We start from the raw sequence: 15389 nt of genomic DNA, 5'->3' as shown, positions 1-15389 counted from the left end.
TCAATCTATTCAACTCTAATATTTATTAAAGCCTGACTATCATGATTATGATGTTATCATGTCCACTTAAACATATATGCATTTTTACTCTTGAAACTAAGTTTATTTTTAAAAAAAATTAACTTAAACATCGAAAAAAATTTATCAAATTTAAATATTTAGATATGACCATAGTATAATTTTGTAGGATTTTTCAGTCGGTACGAATTCACTCTGAAAGAAACAATTATCTTTGGATCAATTGCATAATATAGAATTGACGATAGTTTCTGACACGACAAGACACATCATCTATCTATGTAGTGCTTCTTCGAGATGGACCGCCGAGAGAATAGATGAAAGACTTTGGTGCAATACTAGTCTTAAAGAAAGAGGAAAAGACAATGTGAGAATAGGATTCATAGTTATTTCCATGGACGATGATAATTATAACCCTTGCGATACGTTAAGATGTGCGACCAGTATTCGCTGCTCTTTACAAAAGAAAGACCCAATTCGTTCGTCGGAGTCATCCATCACACCTCATAGAGATGATGAGGGCATCAAACCCCTCTCACCCCACATTTGTCTGACCCACCATTCTTCCCTGTGTCACGCCAATGATGCCATCCAATCATGTAAAGACGCTTCCAAAAGAAATTCCTGTAGTTGCCAACTCGACTGTCCTTTACACTTTATACGTAGGGAACAACTTGACAATAATAATTAAGGCCATTTCAACCTCTTAAATTTGATAATAAATTATTTAAGTTTATCTAAAATAATCTTTATATTTTTAAAACATAACATATAAGTTTATCTCGTCAAGTTTGAGTTAATAGAGAAAGTTATTTATTTGATATACTGACTCATAATAGACTATTAATATAATAACATGTGTAATTTAAAAAAATTATTTTAATCGTTGTGGTTTTGATCATGGACCACTTAAGTCATTATGATTTTGCTTGTATCTAAAATAATCTCTGCATTTATAAAAACATAGCATATAAAACCTTCGTGTCAAGTCTGAGTTAAGAAATATTAGAGTCGGTTGACGTAATATGCTAACTCATAATAAATCATAAATATAATAATATATATAATTTAAATTAAAAAATTAAGACTACTATCAATGGGTGGAATAGGCGTCGTCATGGGAGTAACCACGAGCAACGACACTGAGTCGTTGCTACCTAGCAAGGTGTCATACGCACACAGTCTCTCCTATACTAACAATAAGCTCAAGACCTTCCAATCCTATCTCATGGGATGTGCGTCGACTAGTTTGACGTTAGGCATGCAATGGTCTCTTAATCCATATTCCTCCTTCTAGACATCTTCGTCTCTACCCTCTCCTACTTCGTTCTCTCCTATGCCCCCACCCATCGTGCCTACAACGTGATGGTTTAACTCCTCCTTATCTCCACCTCTGGAATCTCGTAATTATGTTTCTCCATCTTCATCTATCATTACGACTTTCATTGTTTCATCTTCCTCGACAAAGTAGTTTTTTTTAAACTTAAATTATACATATCATTATATTAATAATTTATTATAAGCCGGGCTATGTAAGTATATTTAATATTTATCAACTCAGACTTAACGAGAGAGGCTTATATGCTACTTTTTTATTAAATATATTGATTATTTTATATACAAATAAAACCATAAGGGATTAAATAGTTCATGACCAAAACAATAAAGGTTAAAATATTTTTTTTAAAAAAAATTAATTATACATATCATTATATTAATAGTTTATTATGAGTTAATTATACGTATCATTATATTGTTAACTCAGACTTGACAGGAGATATTTATATGTTATATTTTTTAAAATATAAAATTTATTTAAGACATAAATAAATTATAAAAATTTAAATGATATCAAAATTAAATTAAATGGGCTAAAATCAATCTTAATTCTAATTATTATTGTGTTATGTAAGAAGAAGCTGCATGCCACACTTTCCATCCATGGTTGCTGTGTTGTGAACTCAAGTCAACAATTCCATCATCCATGCCTTTCTGTACCCCACTCGATATCCCATCATCTGCTTCTTTCGGCCAAAAGCAGTTTGAAGAAGAAGATGTGAAGTCTTATTCGAGGCCCCAAATGAAAGAAAGAGAAAAACATGAGGAACCTTAACCCACATATATCTATGGGAGTCGTGACCAAAAGGATTAATAGATTCTACCCCATCCACGTATTCAGCATTCCATACAGTTCATCCATGCTCCACAAGCTGTCTCCCACGCTGTTCATGCAATTATTGTAAGTAGTCGTGCAACCGGATGTTGCATAGCTATCTGCCGATGCCGTCATGGGAGGTAGGCGGCAGGCTCCTAAGCTGTGGGCGTTGTCGTCGGAGCTGCCACTGTGGAATGGACTGAACTCGATGCCACTGAGCTCGTCCACCGGCTTACACGAGGATTCCGGCAAGCCTGAGACTTGGGCTGATGAGGTGCTCGGGTTGCGAACCTCTGCTCCTGATAGCTCGTACGAGCCGCGACTCTCGAATCGGCAATGCGTGCTGGGTAGGAACAACTCTTGGACGAGGTCTCGGGGAGGATGGTCGATCGCCGTGGCGGCCGTGTCGGCATGCGGAGTTTGCGCGGGCTGAGGAGAGATCGTCTGGTCCAGCAACCTCGGCGTCCAGTAGCATCGAACTGCATCACGAAACACGGTGCTGTTGGCGTCGATCTTGAGCTGCCTTGCTTGCTTCTGCGTCTGCGTCCTCCAGTAGTTCTTTATCTCGTTGTCGGTTCTCCCTGGTAAGTATTGTGCAATCCGTGACCACCTACATGTAAACATCATGCGAGTAAAGGAAAGCTACAACAACGTAGTTGGATCTGATGCCATGTTGATTGCCGGTTAGACTGTAAAAAATTACCTGAGGCTTAGAGCCTCGATGATTACCTGTTCCCCCACTTGGACTGGAGTTCGAGGATCAGGAGCTGCTCCTCGGGAGAGAGATTGCCTCGCTTTATATCGGGCTTTAAGTAGTTCAACCACCTCAAACGACAGCTCTTGCCGGTTCTCTTCAAGCCTATACGATCAGCAGAAGGTTAGTCATAGATAGATCATGAAAGGTAGGTGAGATGATGATCGATTACCTGAGCACCTAGCGAGCAGGTTCCAGCGACCTTCGCCGTGAAAGGCAATGTAGTGGACGAGGAGAGTGTCCTCCTCCAGAGTCCAGGGACCTCTCCTTAGCTTCATGTCTTCATGTTTGTTGGATGATCCCCTTTTCCCAGACATTCTTGCTCTCTACGAGGGATTCTTGCAGAGGCCACATGGAAGAGCAAGAGAGCCGAGTTCCCAAGATTTATAGACCACTCCAAGGGGCCCAAAGACTAGCAGTGATTCGTAGGCCTCATTCGGACGTGGCTTGCTTTTTTTGACTCGTGGCAAATCTTAAAAGGAATTCTGATGCTCCGAGTCAAAATCTTGGTTGAAAAAACAGGAGGTGGAGGAATATAGACAAAGCGATTCAAGTTTCTTCGGGGGATTGGCAACTTTTTCTAGATTCTCTCATGTGGAAACGTGTTTCACCAAACAAGTTCTCTGCAAGGCGTGACACTGTTGAGTTCAGATTTCTTGGAGGAAGAAGACATTAGGCGGCGGCGTTCAAGGTGCTGGAATTATAAGAACATGTTCCCTTCGAACTCAGTTCTCATTAAACCTCGATGACGGGAACATCTTTTCCTGCACATGCAGTACTGGTGCTTCGATTAGCCTTCTTATCATATCAGTTTGTAAGTGCTTGCTGATATCATAACCTATATGCAAGAAACTGAAGCAGATGTGTAGGCTGTGAGTAGCACAGTCTATTCGACTTCATATTTGGCCAATCTTATGGTTATTTTCTTATTTCATCCAGTGCTTTGGATATATATATATATATATATATATATATATATATATATATATATAAAGCTTTTCATGGACCACAATTCCATTTCAAAGCCTAGAAAGCCTATGGCTAATTGAAGGACTCCACAAAATGATGATTGCATGTTCTAAAGCCTGCAAGAAAGCTTTGTTAAAGCTCTGCAAACCCAAGTTGGCTAAGGTATTGTCTAATTCCATACTAAATGACAAAAGCATTGTCGATCATCTAAGGTGATTGCCACCTCAATTGTATATCCTCATTGTAAGATTTACTGCCATCAAATACCTGTTTAGTGCAGACATAACATGATACATGTCGAGATAGCACAGAGCATCTTATTCCCGCTGGATTTCTTTGTGAGAAATTTCCTTGGAGACTATATATTCCTTAACAATCCCACAAGCATCTTACGCTTGTTATACCCAAAGCAATGGTTGAGAAGGATGGAGCAGTATCGGATCAATCATATGTAAGGTATGTCTCATTGCCACACAGTAATGTGAAGCCCTGCAGCAGATTCTGGCAGGACAATCCATGGTGAACTCCTCAGATTCTGATGGACTTGCAATTGGAGCTCGTTGGTGAACTCCTCAGATGAAACAAGCGGAGAAGGAGAGACCGAGTGGTCCATTTATCTGATTTCATTCGCTTGATTGTGCTCAACTGGATGAAATCCTAAGCACAACCTGGTCGGCAGGTGGTGACAACGCTTGACGTGCTTCCCGGTTGGAACTTCTCACTCTCCCATCAGTCCAATCTCAATAGTCATGTCAGTCATCCAGTGATGCCAAAGATTGAAATGAGGATAAGAAGAGGGATAAGAAATGGCAGCATCACTTTGGCCAACTCCACCAGGAACACTAAATTAATCACCAAATGGTGCTTTTATAGCTGGATCATTGTACAAAATTATTCTTCTTTAAGTGAGAATACTGTCAACAGCAGTAGTCTTGGAGAAATCAGCATATCTAGATGACGATTGCTGCTAAATATAAAGCCTGCATTGTGCTACTTTGTTGGTTTGGCATGCCCTGCTTTAGTAGCGTATGATTGTAGGAAGTAGGTGGATCATGTGTTGTTTAATCTAAGAGATGTTAGATTACAAGCATGGTTATTCAAATCTATTCGAAGATAGCTCAATTGATTGTGTAAACAATGATTAAAGTCTTCGGCTACCTAAACAAGAAGAACAGCAAATTCCGAGCACTTCCTGTTACCTCTGCAATTCCTTGGCATGCATGAATTCACACAAAGCAATTCGATGTTTTAAATGTATCATTTGGAAGTCTCCATCATAAGAAGAAGAAGAAGAGAGAGAGAGAGAGAGAGAGAGAGAGAGAGAGAGAGAGAGAGAGAGTGAGAGAAGTATTACCAACTAGGAAGTCCATGATCCACATGATACTTGTGATTGTTTCAACTGACTTCAGGATTGGCTGATGGTGACGACACCCATAATAGTGAAGATAATACCTCTTCTATTCATAAAGGACAAGAAAAAGAAAGATGATGGAGGAGAATGACATCACCTCTTCTCCTTTTTTGTCAGATGTTCATTGTGGATTCTGTAGATGAAGGCTAAACCAGCTGGTTGAAGTCAAACGGGATATCTATAGCTTAACACCATAGGGAATCGTCGTCTATGGAATGGGCCGAGCCTAACTATGGCTTAGGCCTCAATTAAGCAATCGCCTGCATATCATCTGATATATTTACATATGGTCTGTCTCCTTTCTTCTCCCGCTCCGGTGACTGCTCTGCATCATCAGGCTCGAGGGAGTTAGAGATCGTATGTAGATAGTGGACATGAACTCAAAGCTAATGGGCGGAGGAAAAGGGAAGGCAGAACAAGTCAAGAAATTATCTCAGCGAGGACCATCAGAACCTAATTTAGATTTCATCTTATGACCAGAATTGCAAAGCAAAGGCAGCAGAGAGAAGAACGCTGCAGGTACTTCCCATAACCATTAAAGAGCTCGATCTCTTCGATGGTTATGGAGAGATGCACAAGATATAAATGCAGTGGGTAAACTTCAATTCAAAGGTTTTACTGATCACACCAAACCTAGTTCTTATCTCTGAAGGACCGCTTTGATTGCGTGATGCAGATATCTCCCTAACTGCAAAACCAGAGCCATGTCTTGCAGAAACTGCCGATTGCCCCACCCTCTCTCTTTATGTGGAACGAGCCAAAAGAAGTCTCTCTCTTTACTATGCTCGATAACTCAATGCTGTATGTAAATATGCACCTTCCGATACCCAGGCCTCGTACTTCATCATGTGTACGTACGAGTATTCGGATGATAGTTCTCTGTCCACCTATCATTTTCCATGCACCATAACTTCGAGGCAAAATGCTCGAAATGTTTCAGGGTTGTGTGATGCTATCCCCCACTAATCTGATGTGCAGGAGGATGTACTCGTGGGCGGATTCACCACCATATTAGAGTGGATAAGCTATGCGGCTCAAACAAGTATAGTTGGTAGCAGTTGGTGTACAACGATGGGATTATTGTGAGGTGGGCCTGCAATTTATGTGGGGAGTTTGACTGATAAGAAAGTTCCAGTTTCCGGGTCAATTTCCTATTGCATCTCTCTCTATAATAATGAAGAGTAACTAATGTGGACTTCTCCAAATCTTTCTCAGTAAGACTCACCGTTGACTGATTATATATATCACAGTATTTTCTACCAACCTGACTAAGTTGAGGCATTACAGAAGAAGAACGTGATTGTAATACTGGTGCCAATTAGAAGTACGTAGAACCTTTAGATTCTGCCACAGATTGATTCACCGCAGCTTCGAACTCTAGTTTGATCTTTAGACGATATTGGATGTAAAACTGGGATTCATATCTGAGCTGACAATGCATGGTCCAAAATGAGGATCAACATCCAAGATAAGGGACGGGTTTTAGATTATGGAGCCCCATAGACATCCTTCTTACTGTTGGGTAGTCTTCACGCCGTCCGCTCCACCTCCACTTTCCACTGTGGCTTCCAGCTACCACTGTCCTGTGATCAACTGCTCCTCATCGTCGTAAAATTTTCTAGCACACGAATCCAATAATTGTGGGTACAGTCTGCGAGGAGAAGCCACAAGAACATCAGCGACCGAAACTGGATGTGCCACGTGCCCTGCTTTTGCATTGGCGACTACTGCAGCGCAGCTAATTCATACACGTTCAGAAACCAGGTTATATAGGAGGCCTCCGAGGCCCCCCGCCCTTCCCTCCCTCCTATACTTATCCTCGCAGTCTTCTTTGGTACCGTTGGGGTCGTCCGTTCTGCATCCATGGGGGAGTTCGCGGACGCGGAGAGATTTGAGTGTCTTAAGCCCTCTCTTCCTTTCATGGAGATGGACACCAACTTGGAGCTGATGAGGCAGCTCGCGGAGCTCAATGGCTCGGCTATGCACAGCCCGAGCATGGGATTGATGGATTACTCCGACGAGTACTACTTGCCTCATCAGTCCGAGTTCTCGATTCCATTTATCGATGACTTGACCGGTCCGCCTGCAGAACGCCAAAAACCCATTGCGGAGTCGCAGCCTGCGGGATCTGTTGGAGAGCAGAGTCATGGAGGCAGGAAAAGGAAGATGATCGCGGAATCGAATGCGAGTTCCCACAACTTTTCAGAGGCCCACTCGGTGATTGGATCGGCAGAAGTTAACACTGAGAAAAAGAACGTACGTACAGTTGTACTCAGTCTTGACAAAGTCCTTGCGAGTTAATTGTTGGGAGCTCATGTTGTCTCGTTTTCCTTTCAGGGATCCGAGAGTGGGAGAAGACGCAAAAGCAATTCGAAGGAAGCAGGGAAGCCAAAGGAGGTAGTTCATGTGAGGGCAAGAAGAGGCCAAGCCACTGACAGCCACAGCCTAGCTGAGAGGGTAAGCACATACCTTTCATTTTGTGACAATGACTCATGCTAGCTTTTAGATAGTGTAACTTTTCCTTATTGATAACCTGTTGCTGATATAAGACCAGATTAATTAGCATGTAACGCTTTGATGAGCTTATGATCATATATACTGACATGACTTCAGGTGAGGAGGAGGAAGATCAATGAAAGAATGAGATGTTTACAAGACCTTGTTCCTGGATGCTACAAGGTAGTTGCTAAAGCTTTGGTGATTCCACCTTCAATTTTCTGAAGCAACTCCATGTGTTCTTTTTGCAGACGATGGGTATGGCAGGGATGCTGGATGAGATAATCAACTATGTGCAATCACTGCAGAACCAAGTTGAGGTAAGATGCCATTCATTCATTCGCCACTTCTCAAAATGTTGTTCTCATATCTATTCTGTTCATTCTACGCATGTAGACATCTAATTTTTGATGCTGACGCAGTTTCTTTCAATGAAACTTTCGGCTGCGAGTTCCTTTTACGACTACAGCTTGGGTGTGGAAGCCATCGCAATAACTCAGGTGAACCTCCAGAGAGAACTCAATAGTTTTACCCACCACATGTTATGCTGTCCAAGCTAATAGAATAGTCAAAAGACTGTTCTACTTTAGGAGATGTGGCACACATACAATCTAGCTAGGATGGTTGGAGAGGACGAGATTCTAACAGTCTTGTCAATCTTCAACTATGTCGGGAACCTATGTGAAAGAAGTTTAACTACCTCTGACATTAAACAAGGTGATCGATAATACTAAAGAATGGTCGGGATGCACATATTTATATATACGTGAAGCTGAATGGATGATGCAACACAACTCGTTTGTGGCCTCCCACAAGCACACAGATTTCAACCAAGCTTTCTGACTCTTTCTTGTATCTTCGAGTCAAAAGTTGTAGAGAGAAGATGAGTGGAGGATGCAAGTGGGACAAGCAACAGGCTGTAGATGCACATACGATGACATGAAACGAAGTCGATGATTGATGGGTTGATGAACTGTGTTTCTCATGTTCTTGCAGGTGGATGGAGCATACGAGGGGGAAGAGGCAGAGAGAGCGCAGAGAAAGGGACATGGGGATTGCACCAGCGTCCACTCAATATCGATGCCCTCCTTTTGACTCGGCTTTCGGCTCTTGGCACTTCCATGTCTCTGACCACATACATTGCACTCTCGCTTCCTCTCCCAACCTCAGCTCAAGAAGTCTATTTCCCGGCACCCATGCATGGCTCACGTGCATACGAGCTATTTGCTTTCCTTCGCACATGTGTGGGCCTTAGCAAAACTCTCTCTCTCTCTCTCTCTCACACACACACAGACCAATCTGTTCCTTTTCATTTGGTCATGTATGATTGTATTCAACCTCTTTGTCGGTTCCATGTATTGTCATCGTCACATAGTAATATATTGGACTCCTATTGTTATTTTCCTCTCCCGTTTTACGTTCTGCCATCGACTCTGAGCCGTCAAATCGTTCCATAATTCCTCGGAGAAAGCTGCTTCTACTCATTGAATGGTTAATCCGATATACAAGCAGGTCAAACAGTGCTGGTGACAAACGCATGCAGCTCACACCGACGATTGAGATGTGTCATGGACGACAAAGATGTGAAGATGGTTGCCACTACCAGTGCTGGTGATAGAGGCGTACCGGAGAGAAACCTAATCCTCGATGCACACAATACGTAAGGGATGGCGTCATGAGCATTGGACTATCCATATCGTTGACTCACATGTTAATGTAGGAATCATAGTTTAGCAAGAAACAAAGTGACATAATTGCCTGAAAGCAATACATTCCTTCTTGTTAAGGTGGCTATCCTATCCAGCGTTAGCAAAGGTGATGACGGCCATCAATTGGCAATTGGACATGGATGGCGTGCATGGCCATGTTGGGTAGGACATGGCCATGATCTCAAGTAAAATTGATTGGGATTCTAATGCAAACATGCGAACAATTCGGTGCACAGAAGACGAAATACTTGTCTGTTATACACAGAGGTATCGATGAAACCACATCTAGTTAAACATTTCTGTCAAAGGTAAGTCCAAAGCGATCGTGATCGCAGCCCGCGACGGCCGACGACTGTGAAAGCAACATCTAGAAATTGTGACATCGAACATCCAAAAGCCATGGATGAGACGAAAACCCAATTCATATTAGGTATAGTAATTTGTATTGAACGGTTTGATTATCATGCCAAATTGCAGGAATTGATATCAGAACAGATAATTGTACACCATATTTCATCAATAAAGTTTTTTATTTTTTTTCAGAAAAAAGCAAAGGTGATGGGTTTTTGAGATTTCAATCACACCACAACACTCCATCACTGTAGCAATATATAAGGACTCTCTCTCTCTCTCTCTCTCTCATATGCTTGGCATCATAAGTAGATCCCTCCTGACCACTCCTCAGGGAGAGGCATACCAATTGCCATGCAGCTTCCCCAGCTCTGCTATCTTCATTCTTGATGGCGACGACACATTTGTTTGTTCTCCATTATAGCTAGCTGTGGAGATAAGAATTAGCTATCTTAGTTGGCGGATGATAATCGTTGGTTGAAACCTGCAAAACCTTTGTTACGAGAAGGAGAAATATCTTGAGACCAGATGGGAATATGTGAACATTCGGCGCTTGCTTTTGTCTGCTTCGTCCACATCTACTGAAATTTCAAACTATATTAATTAACCGATGCTTCATCCTCTCCACAGAAGAACACTCCAAAACCGTCGTAATCGCGGCCTGTAGTTTTGCATGGTCCAGCGAGATGACTGCGGACTGCGAGAACGACATCTACGAATCGGCTGATGCCAAGCAATGGAGATGGTGGAAAAGAAATTTTGGGTAGTGGATGCGATCCATCGAGCGGATGGAGAATTGAAAGAGGGGTTAGAGAGTTAGCCAAATGCGTTGCACTTGGGTGTTGAGAAAAAGGTCGGCTTCCTTTGGGAGGGGACAACGTTCTGTGGTCCCTCAGGCGACTGAGTTATGCGTGGTGAGGAGCCCTCCGAGCCGCGCTATGGGGAGGGATAGAGACGAGTCATAATCTCCTTTTGTTTAGGCCTTCTAAACCATTCTACATCCCTTTGTAAGGTGGCATGCATGAACCGAGGAAGGGCAGCTATGGTCCACATTAGCTATATAGGTTGAGATCATTAGAAATGAGCAGGATTTGGCTTTTGCAGAGTTCGGCAGAGATAGAGAGAGATTGAGGATGTAATATGGCCAAGTTCAGAGGCACCAGAATGTGGAGAGCTCTTTGATGCCTGATGGGAGGTTGCAGGTGAGTGGTCATGGAATCTTCCTCAAGAGTAAAGTGGTCGATGGACCCTGTATGACTCAAAAACCCTAATCAACTCGGTACATGAACATCCTCACGTGGGCTCCGAGATGGTGGGAAGCACAGGGCCTTCCTGCTCAAAGGTTGCTGCTCCAACTTCAGGGTTGACAGTCGGCGAGATTGAGATAACGTTTCTTTAACGTTTGATCCATACTAAGCACCAATGCATGTATGTGGACACGTACATAACAAGATAATGGCGATCTCAAATCGGAAGAGCTGCGAAGAGCTTCGGGCAATGGAATTCCAGGAAATGATCCATATAACGACAGCAGATGGGCTCTGCAGCTGAGACAGCCCATAATACATAGCTCACTTCCCAACGCTATCATTACAAATTATTTTCGTTTCTTTAGGTTGGGGATTATCTTGACAAGTAGTATGACTTGAATAATCTATTAGTTAAATCAACAGATGCCGAGGTGCACGTTCTACCAATAGTTAATTATTACTATGTTTATTAGAAGGTGTCAGCCATTTTTTATTTAACGTAGTCGATAAAGATCTCAATAGTTTATCGAAAGATCTCGATATGTTATTATATCTTTCTTGTATCGGATCATATTGTAAGTTCAAATCATAATTTATTTCTGTTTTCTTCTTAGACAGAGTTTATGTCGATATTTCTTGATCGATCGTCTAGACGAAAATAAGTAATAATATATTATATTTACAACGATCATAAAAAACTTAGGGTTGTAGATTCAAATCTTTGGATGGAGGTGTGTTTTGGGATGCCAAAGTATATGCTCCATCCACATCCAAGTTCTCGAGGGTCCCTTTCCTCCATTCAACTCTAGGTTGAGGAGGAAATGCTGCTCTGAACTAAGCATGTGCCACACATGTTGACATTTTGGCTTCTGATTAGGTGGTCCTCCCTTTAGCATTGATCCCAGTAGAGCTGTCTCAAATGTGACTAATTAGCTGGGGAACAGAACCATACCATAACATGTGCAACACGAAGGGTCTTTTACTATCCTCTCACCAGCAAGACAACAACGTGTGCACAGATCACGATACTACAGAAAGACTATACTACACTACTCAAGTTTCTTGCAAGATCTGATTCATACATTCATAAGAGAGTTTATGGTAGGTAGCATTTCCTTTTCACCATAAATCTTTTTAATGGAAGACGAAGGCAAAGCATGGAATTGTCAAAACCTAACATGGTGAAGACTGGTATCAGTAATAAGCGATTGCACCAGTTATTATCTTATCCAAACTTCAGGACCACAACAGATGCATCAATCTGCGGCTCTTTTGTCTGTCTTATCTTAGAAGCGATGTCCAAAGTCCATTAAATCATGGGAATACTATCAGCAGATCTCTTGCCATGATCATGTGAATCGAAGTTATTTTTTAGCATAGGATATGTGAATCTCCCCAGCACTTCAACTTCATGGGGTGTTTACCGATGGTTGCTTCCATCGTGAAGCCAATATACATGTGTGTATGTATATATATATATATAGAGAGAGAGAGAAAGAGGGGTGGGGGGGAAGGGAAACCGAAGCGGGAGACGTGCAGAAGAAAGAAAGATGGGTGTCTTACTCTTCCTCCGCGTCTTCTTTCTTCTGCTAGTAGCAGGAGCTCCAACCGCGCAGGCCTGGGGGAAGGAGGGGCACTACATGGTCTGCAAAATAGCAGAGGTGACATGAAATCTTACATTGATTTTTACTGATCTCTTGAGTTCATAAACCACAGATCAAAGAAATCTTGTATTGTGACAGAAATATCTCACGAAGAAAGCGTCAGCAGCGGTGTTAGACCTTCTGCCGGAGTCTGCCGGAGGGGATCTAGCGGCAGTGTGCTCGTGGGCGGATGAGGTGCGGTTCCGGTACCGATGGTCGAGCCCGCTCCATTATGCCAATACTCCAGGAGTCTGCAACTTCGAGTATTCAAGTAACATTAGCAGCCTTCCTACCCGCAATCCCATCTTATTTATTTCCAGAGAAGGAAAATCCTGAAAGAATTCAGATACAATAAGCTAGTTTTTTCCTTGATGCTGTATTGACTGAGGAATTGCTTAGCACGGTAGCTCATGTTAGACATCATACATGTCATTAGAGCTGATCGGAGACCGAACAAGGTCTCTGCTCTGCTCTGCACCGTATCAGTTCTTCTCGGTCAAAATTTAGAGGGAAGGATAAACCTCCTGTTGACTTATCTACTCAACGATGATAATGGGAGATTTACTAAGGGTCGGAGAAGAAGACTGGACCAATTTGGGTTCCTAAATTGTCCTCGAGGCAATTGCTGTTGTTGTTGCTGACACGGGACTTGCATGATAGAGTTGCGTGCAAGACATTCAAAAGCACATCCATGTCAACATGCCTTTTCTCAGGGATTAGGGAACTCCCCAAGACCTTAAAGTCTGCTTCGTCGAAGCGATCTAACACCTTAGTTTGCATCTCCCTTTTTGCCTGATCGTGCCGGCACTCGTGCAGGGGATTGCCACAATTCAAAAGGTGTGCAGGACATGTGCGTGGTTGGAGCAATTAACAATTACACTACGCAGCTTTTGAGCTATGGCGATGCATCGAGTGGATGTAAGAACAGTCTGCCATACTGTTTGTGTCCTCTGCAACCTAACAACAATGTTTGGTTTCTATGGATCAGATAACCTGACAGAGAGTCTCATGTTCCTCGCACATTTCGTGGGAGACGTACATCAACCACTCCATGTAGGATTCGCGGAGGATGCGGGTGGTAATACCATAATCGTCCATTGGTACCGAAGAAAAAGCAACCTTCATCATGTTGAGTAACTTCCACATCGGAGAACCCGAAGCTTCTGAACCTTATAATGGTTGCCCAGATGTTGACATGATTTTTTGGTTGTACATGGCAAGGTGTGGGACGTTAACATAATAGAGACTGCCATGCGTGACTTCTACGACAATGATCTGGGTAGCATGATCGAGGCCATCGAGATGAACATCACTGTAAGTTCATGAGTTCCCAGCTTACCTTTCTCCAACAGCACTTTAAAACATGATTTTGTTTTCCAGAATGAATGGTCTGATGAAGTCAGTGGATGGAAGCGATGCAGCGCAACAACGTCGATGACTTGCGCTGACAAGTGAGACGAAATTGACATAGCATGATATCATATCGTTACATTTGGAAGCAATGATGGCATTCTTTGTATGATGTATGTATAACGGCTGCAAGCTTTTCAGGTATGCCTCCGAGAGCATAAGATTAGCTTGTGACTATGCTTATAAGGATGTCGAGCAAGATTCCACTTTAGGAGGTAAGCCAACTGGGCATTACTGCAAACAGGGTATTGGAATCGAAACTAAGCAGATATTTTAAGGCGATTAGCTCTCGTAATCGATCGTTTGTGAGCTGCAGATGATTACTTCTTTTCTCGGCTTCCTGTGGTGGAGAAAAGAATAGCACAAGCTGGTGTGAGGTTGGCATCACTACTCAACCGTGTTTTCCGTAAAACAGAAGAGGATGAAGTTCTACAGCTCGTGGTGCAGAGTGTAGATGAAGCCCATGCGATATGACTAGCTGCTTAGACGCCATTCATCCTCTTATAACTCAGCAGGTTTCAGATCATTACCATCGTTTGTTGATCCCACGAAGATTCAAACTTGATATCAATAATAGGAGCCAAGTATTGGATTCTCTTGAAATAATGTAGAAGATGCTAAATTAGTTGAATTCTGCATCTGTATCAACTCTTTTCTGATTAAGCGTCGGAATCATGGCATTTTTATTTTTCAGAAAATTCCCATCATAGATTTCAGAATATTCATATGCAATATGAAGATCGGAAAGAGAGCGAGAACTAATAGTTCCACATCGGTGAGAATCGAAAGGGTTGAGTTGGGGTTCAATCTAATGTATGTCGAACGATTATATTGAGAACAATATAATCTTAACAAAGAACTGCCAACAAAGTCCTGCATTCATGAAGACCAAGTAATCTGCTCTGGGATTGTTGTATATATATGCCTTTGTGAAGAACGCCGTTGAAGATTGCAATGAACTATTTTGGTAGAAAACAAGTTTGACGACGGCTCCTTTGTTTATGTCAGAGCCTTTGAAGTTTATTATGGAGCAGCTAATCTACTTTTCACTGGGTGGATTTCAGAGGTGGAACGTAATCTAACTAGCTTTAGAATCCACCCGAAAACCAAAAGAAGAGCAGGAAGACAGTTGGAAATTTCGCGCTCGGAGACAACAAAAGAACAGAAAACATGCGAGTGTATTGATCGTTGCTGCATATATAGCTCTGATTAAGCAGAATCTT

General features: G+C 42.2%; 3 protein-coding genes across 3 annotated transcripts; 2 read left to right on the top strand and 1 right to left on the bottom strand.

Moving 5' to 3' along the window:
• Positions 1-2111: 2111 nt before the first annotated feature.
• Positions 2112-3296, bottom strand: LOC135680594 (transcription factor MYB2-like). The gene is made up of 3 exons (XM_065194633.1): positions 3100-3296; positions 2903-3032; positions 2112-2783 (listed from the first exon to the last, which is right to left on the bottom strand). Exons 1-3 carry the CDS (start codon positions 3242-3244, stop codon positions 2177-2179), a joined length of 882 nt encoding a protein of 293 aa, XP_065050705.1. The 5' UTR covers positions 3245-3296; the 3' UTR covers positions 2112-2176.
• Positions 3297-6887: 3591 nt separating this feature from the next.
• Positions 6888-9208, top strand: LOC103992115 (transcription factor bHLH75-like). Its single transcript, XM_009411710.3, has 6 exons — positions 6888-7563; positions 7645-7764; positions 7921-7986; positions 8055-8123; positions 8226-8303; positions 8800-9208. The coding sequence occupies exons 1-6, from the start codon at positions 7171-7173 to the stop codon at positions 8896-8898; spliced, it is 825 nt and encodes a 274-aa protein (XP_009409985.2). The 5' UTR covers positions 6888-7170; the 3' UTR covers positions 8899-9208.
• A 3399-nt stretch (positions 9209-12607) lies between these two features.
• On the top strand, positions 12608-14864 carry LOC103992124 (endonuclease 2). Its single transcript, XM_009411721.3, has 8 exons — positions 12608-12774; positions 12856-13027; positions 13573-13674; positions 13745-13884; positions 13978-14070; positions 14137-14207; positions 14308-14381; positions 14483-14864. Exons 1-8 carry the CDS (start codon positions 12664-12666, stop codon positions 14638-14640), a joined length of 921 nt encoding a protein of 306 aa, XP_009409996.2. The 5' UTR covers positions 12608-12663; the 3' UTR covers positions 14641-14864.
• The last annotated feature ends 525 nt before the right edge of the window (positions 14865-15389 follow it).

The sequence above is a fragment of the Musa acuminata genome, chromosome BXJ1-1 (genome assembly GCF_036884655.1).
Source record: "Musa acuminata AAA Group cultivar baxijiao chromosome BXJ1-1, Cavendish_Baxijiao_AAA, whole genome shotgun sequence".
NCBI classification, from domain to species: domain Eukaryota; kingdom Viridiplantae; phylum Streptophyta; class Magnoliopsida; order Zingiberales; family Musaceae; genus Musa; species Musa acuminata.
The sequence above is the reverse complement of the archived record's forward strand: the minus strand, read 5'-3'. Positions and strand labels throughout refer to the sequence as shown.

Bases quoted from the DNA above. Each gene is read 5' to 3' on its own strand.
- LOC103992124 (XM_009411721.3), top strand. From the start codon at position 12,664: ATGGGTGTCTTACTCTTCCTCCGCGTCTTCTTTCTTCTGCTAGTAGCA. The intron at 12,775-12,855 runs GTGACATGAAAT...GTATTGTGACAG, and splicing joins TGGTCTGCAAAATAGCAGAG to AAATATCTCACGAAGAAAGC. The intron at 13,675-13,744 runs GTAAGAACAGTC...TCTATGGATCAG, and splicing joins TGGCGATGCATCGAGTGGAT to ATAACCTGACAGAGAGTCTC.
- LOC103992115 (XM_009411710.3), top strand. From the start codon at position 7,171: ATGGGGGAGTTCGCGGACGCGGAGAGATTTGAGTGTCTTAAGCCCTCT. The intron at 7,765-7,920 runs GTAAGCACATAC...ACATGACTTCAG, and splicing joins GCCACAGCCTAGCTGAGAGG to GTGAGGAGGAGGAAGATCAA. The intron at 8,124-8,225 runs GTAAGATGCCAT...ATGCTGACGCAG, and splicing joins CACTGCAGAACCAAGTTGAG to TTTCTTTCAATGAAACTTTC.
- LOC135680594 (XM_065194633.1), bottom strand. From the start codon at position 3,244: ATGTCTGGGAAAAGGGGATCATCCAACAAACATGAAGACATGAAGCTA. The intron at 3,033-3,099 runs GTAATCGATCAT...CTGATCGTATAG, and splicing joins CCTGCTCGCTAGGTGCTCAG to GCTTGAAGAGAACCGGCAAG. The intron at 2,784-2,902 runs GTAATCATCGAG...GTTTACATGTAG, and splicing joins CAGTCCAAGTGGGGGAACAG to GTGGTCACGGATTGCACAAT.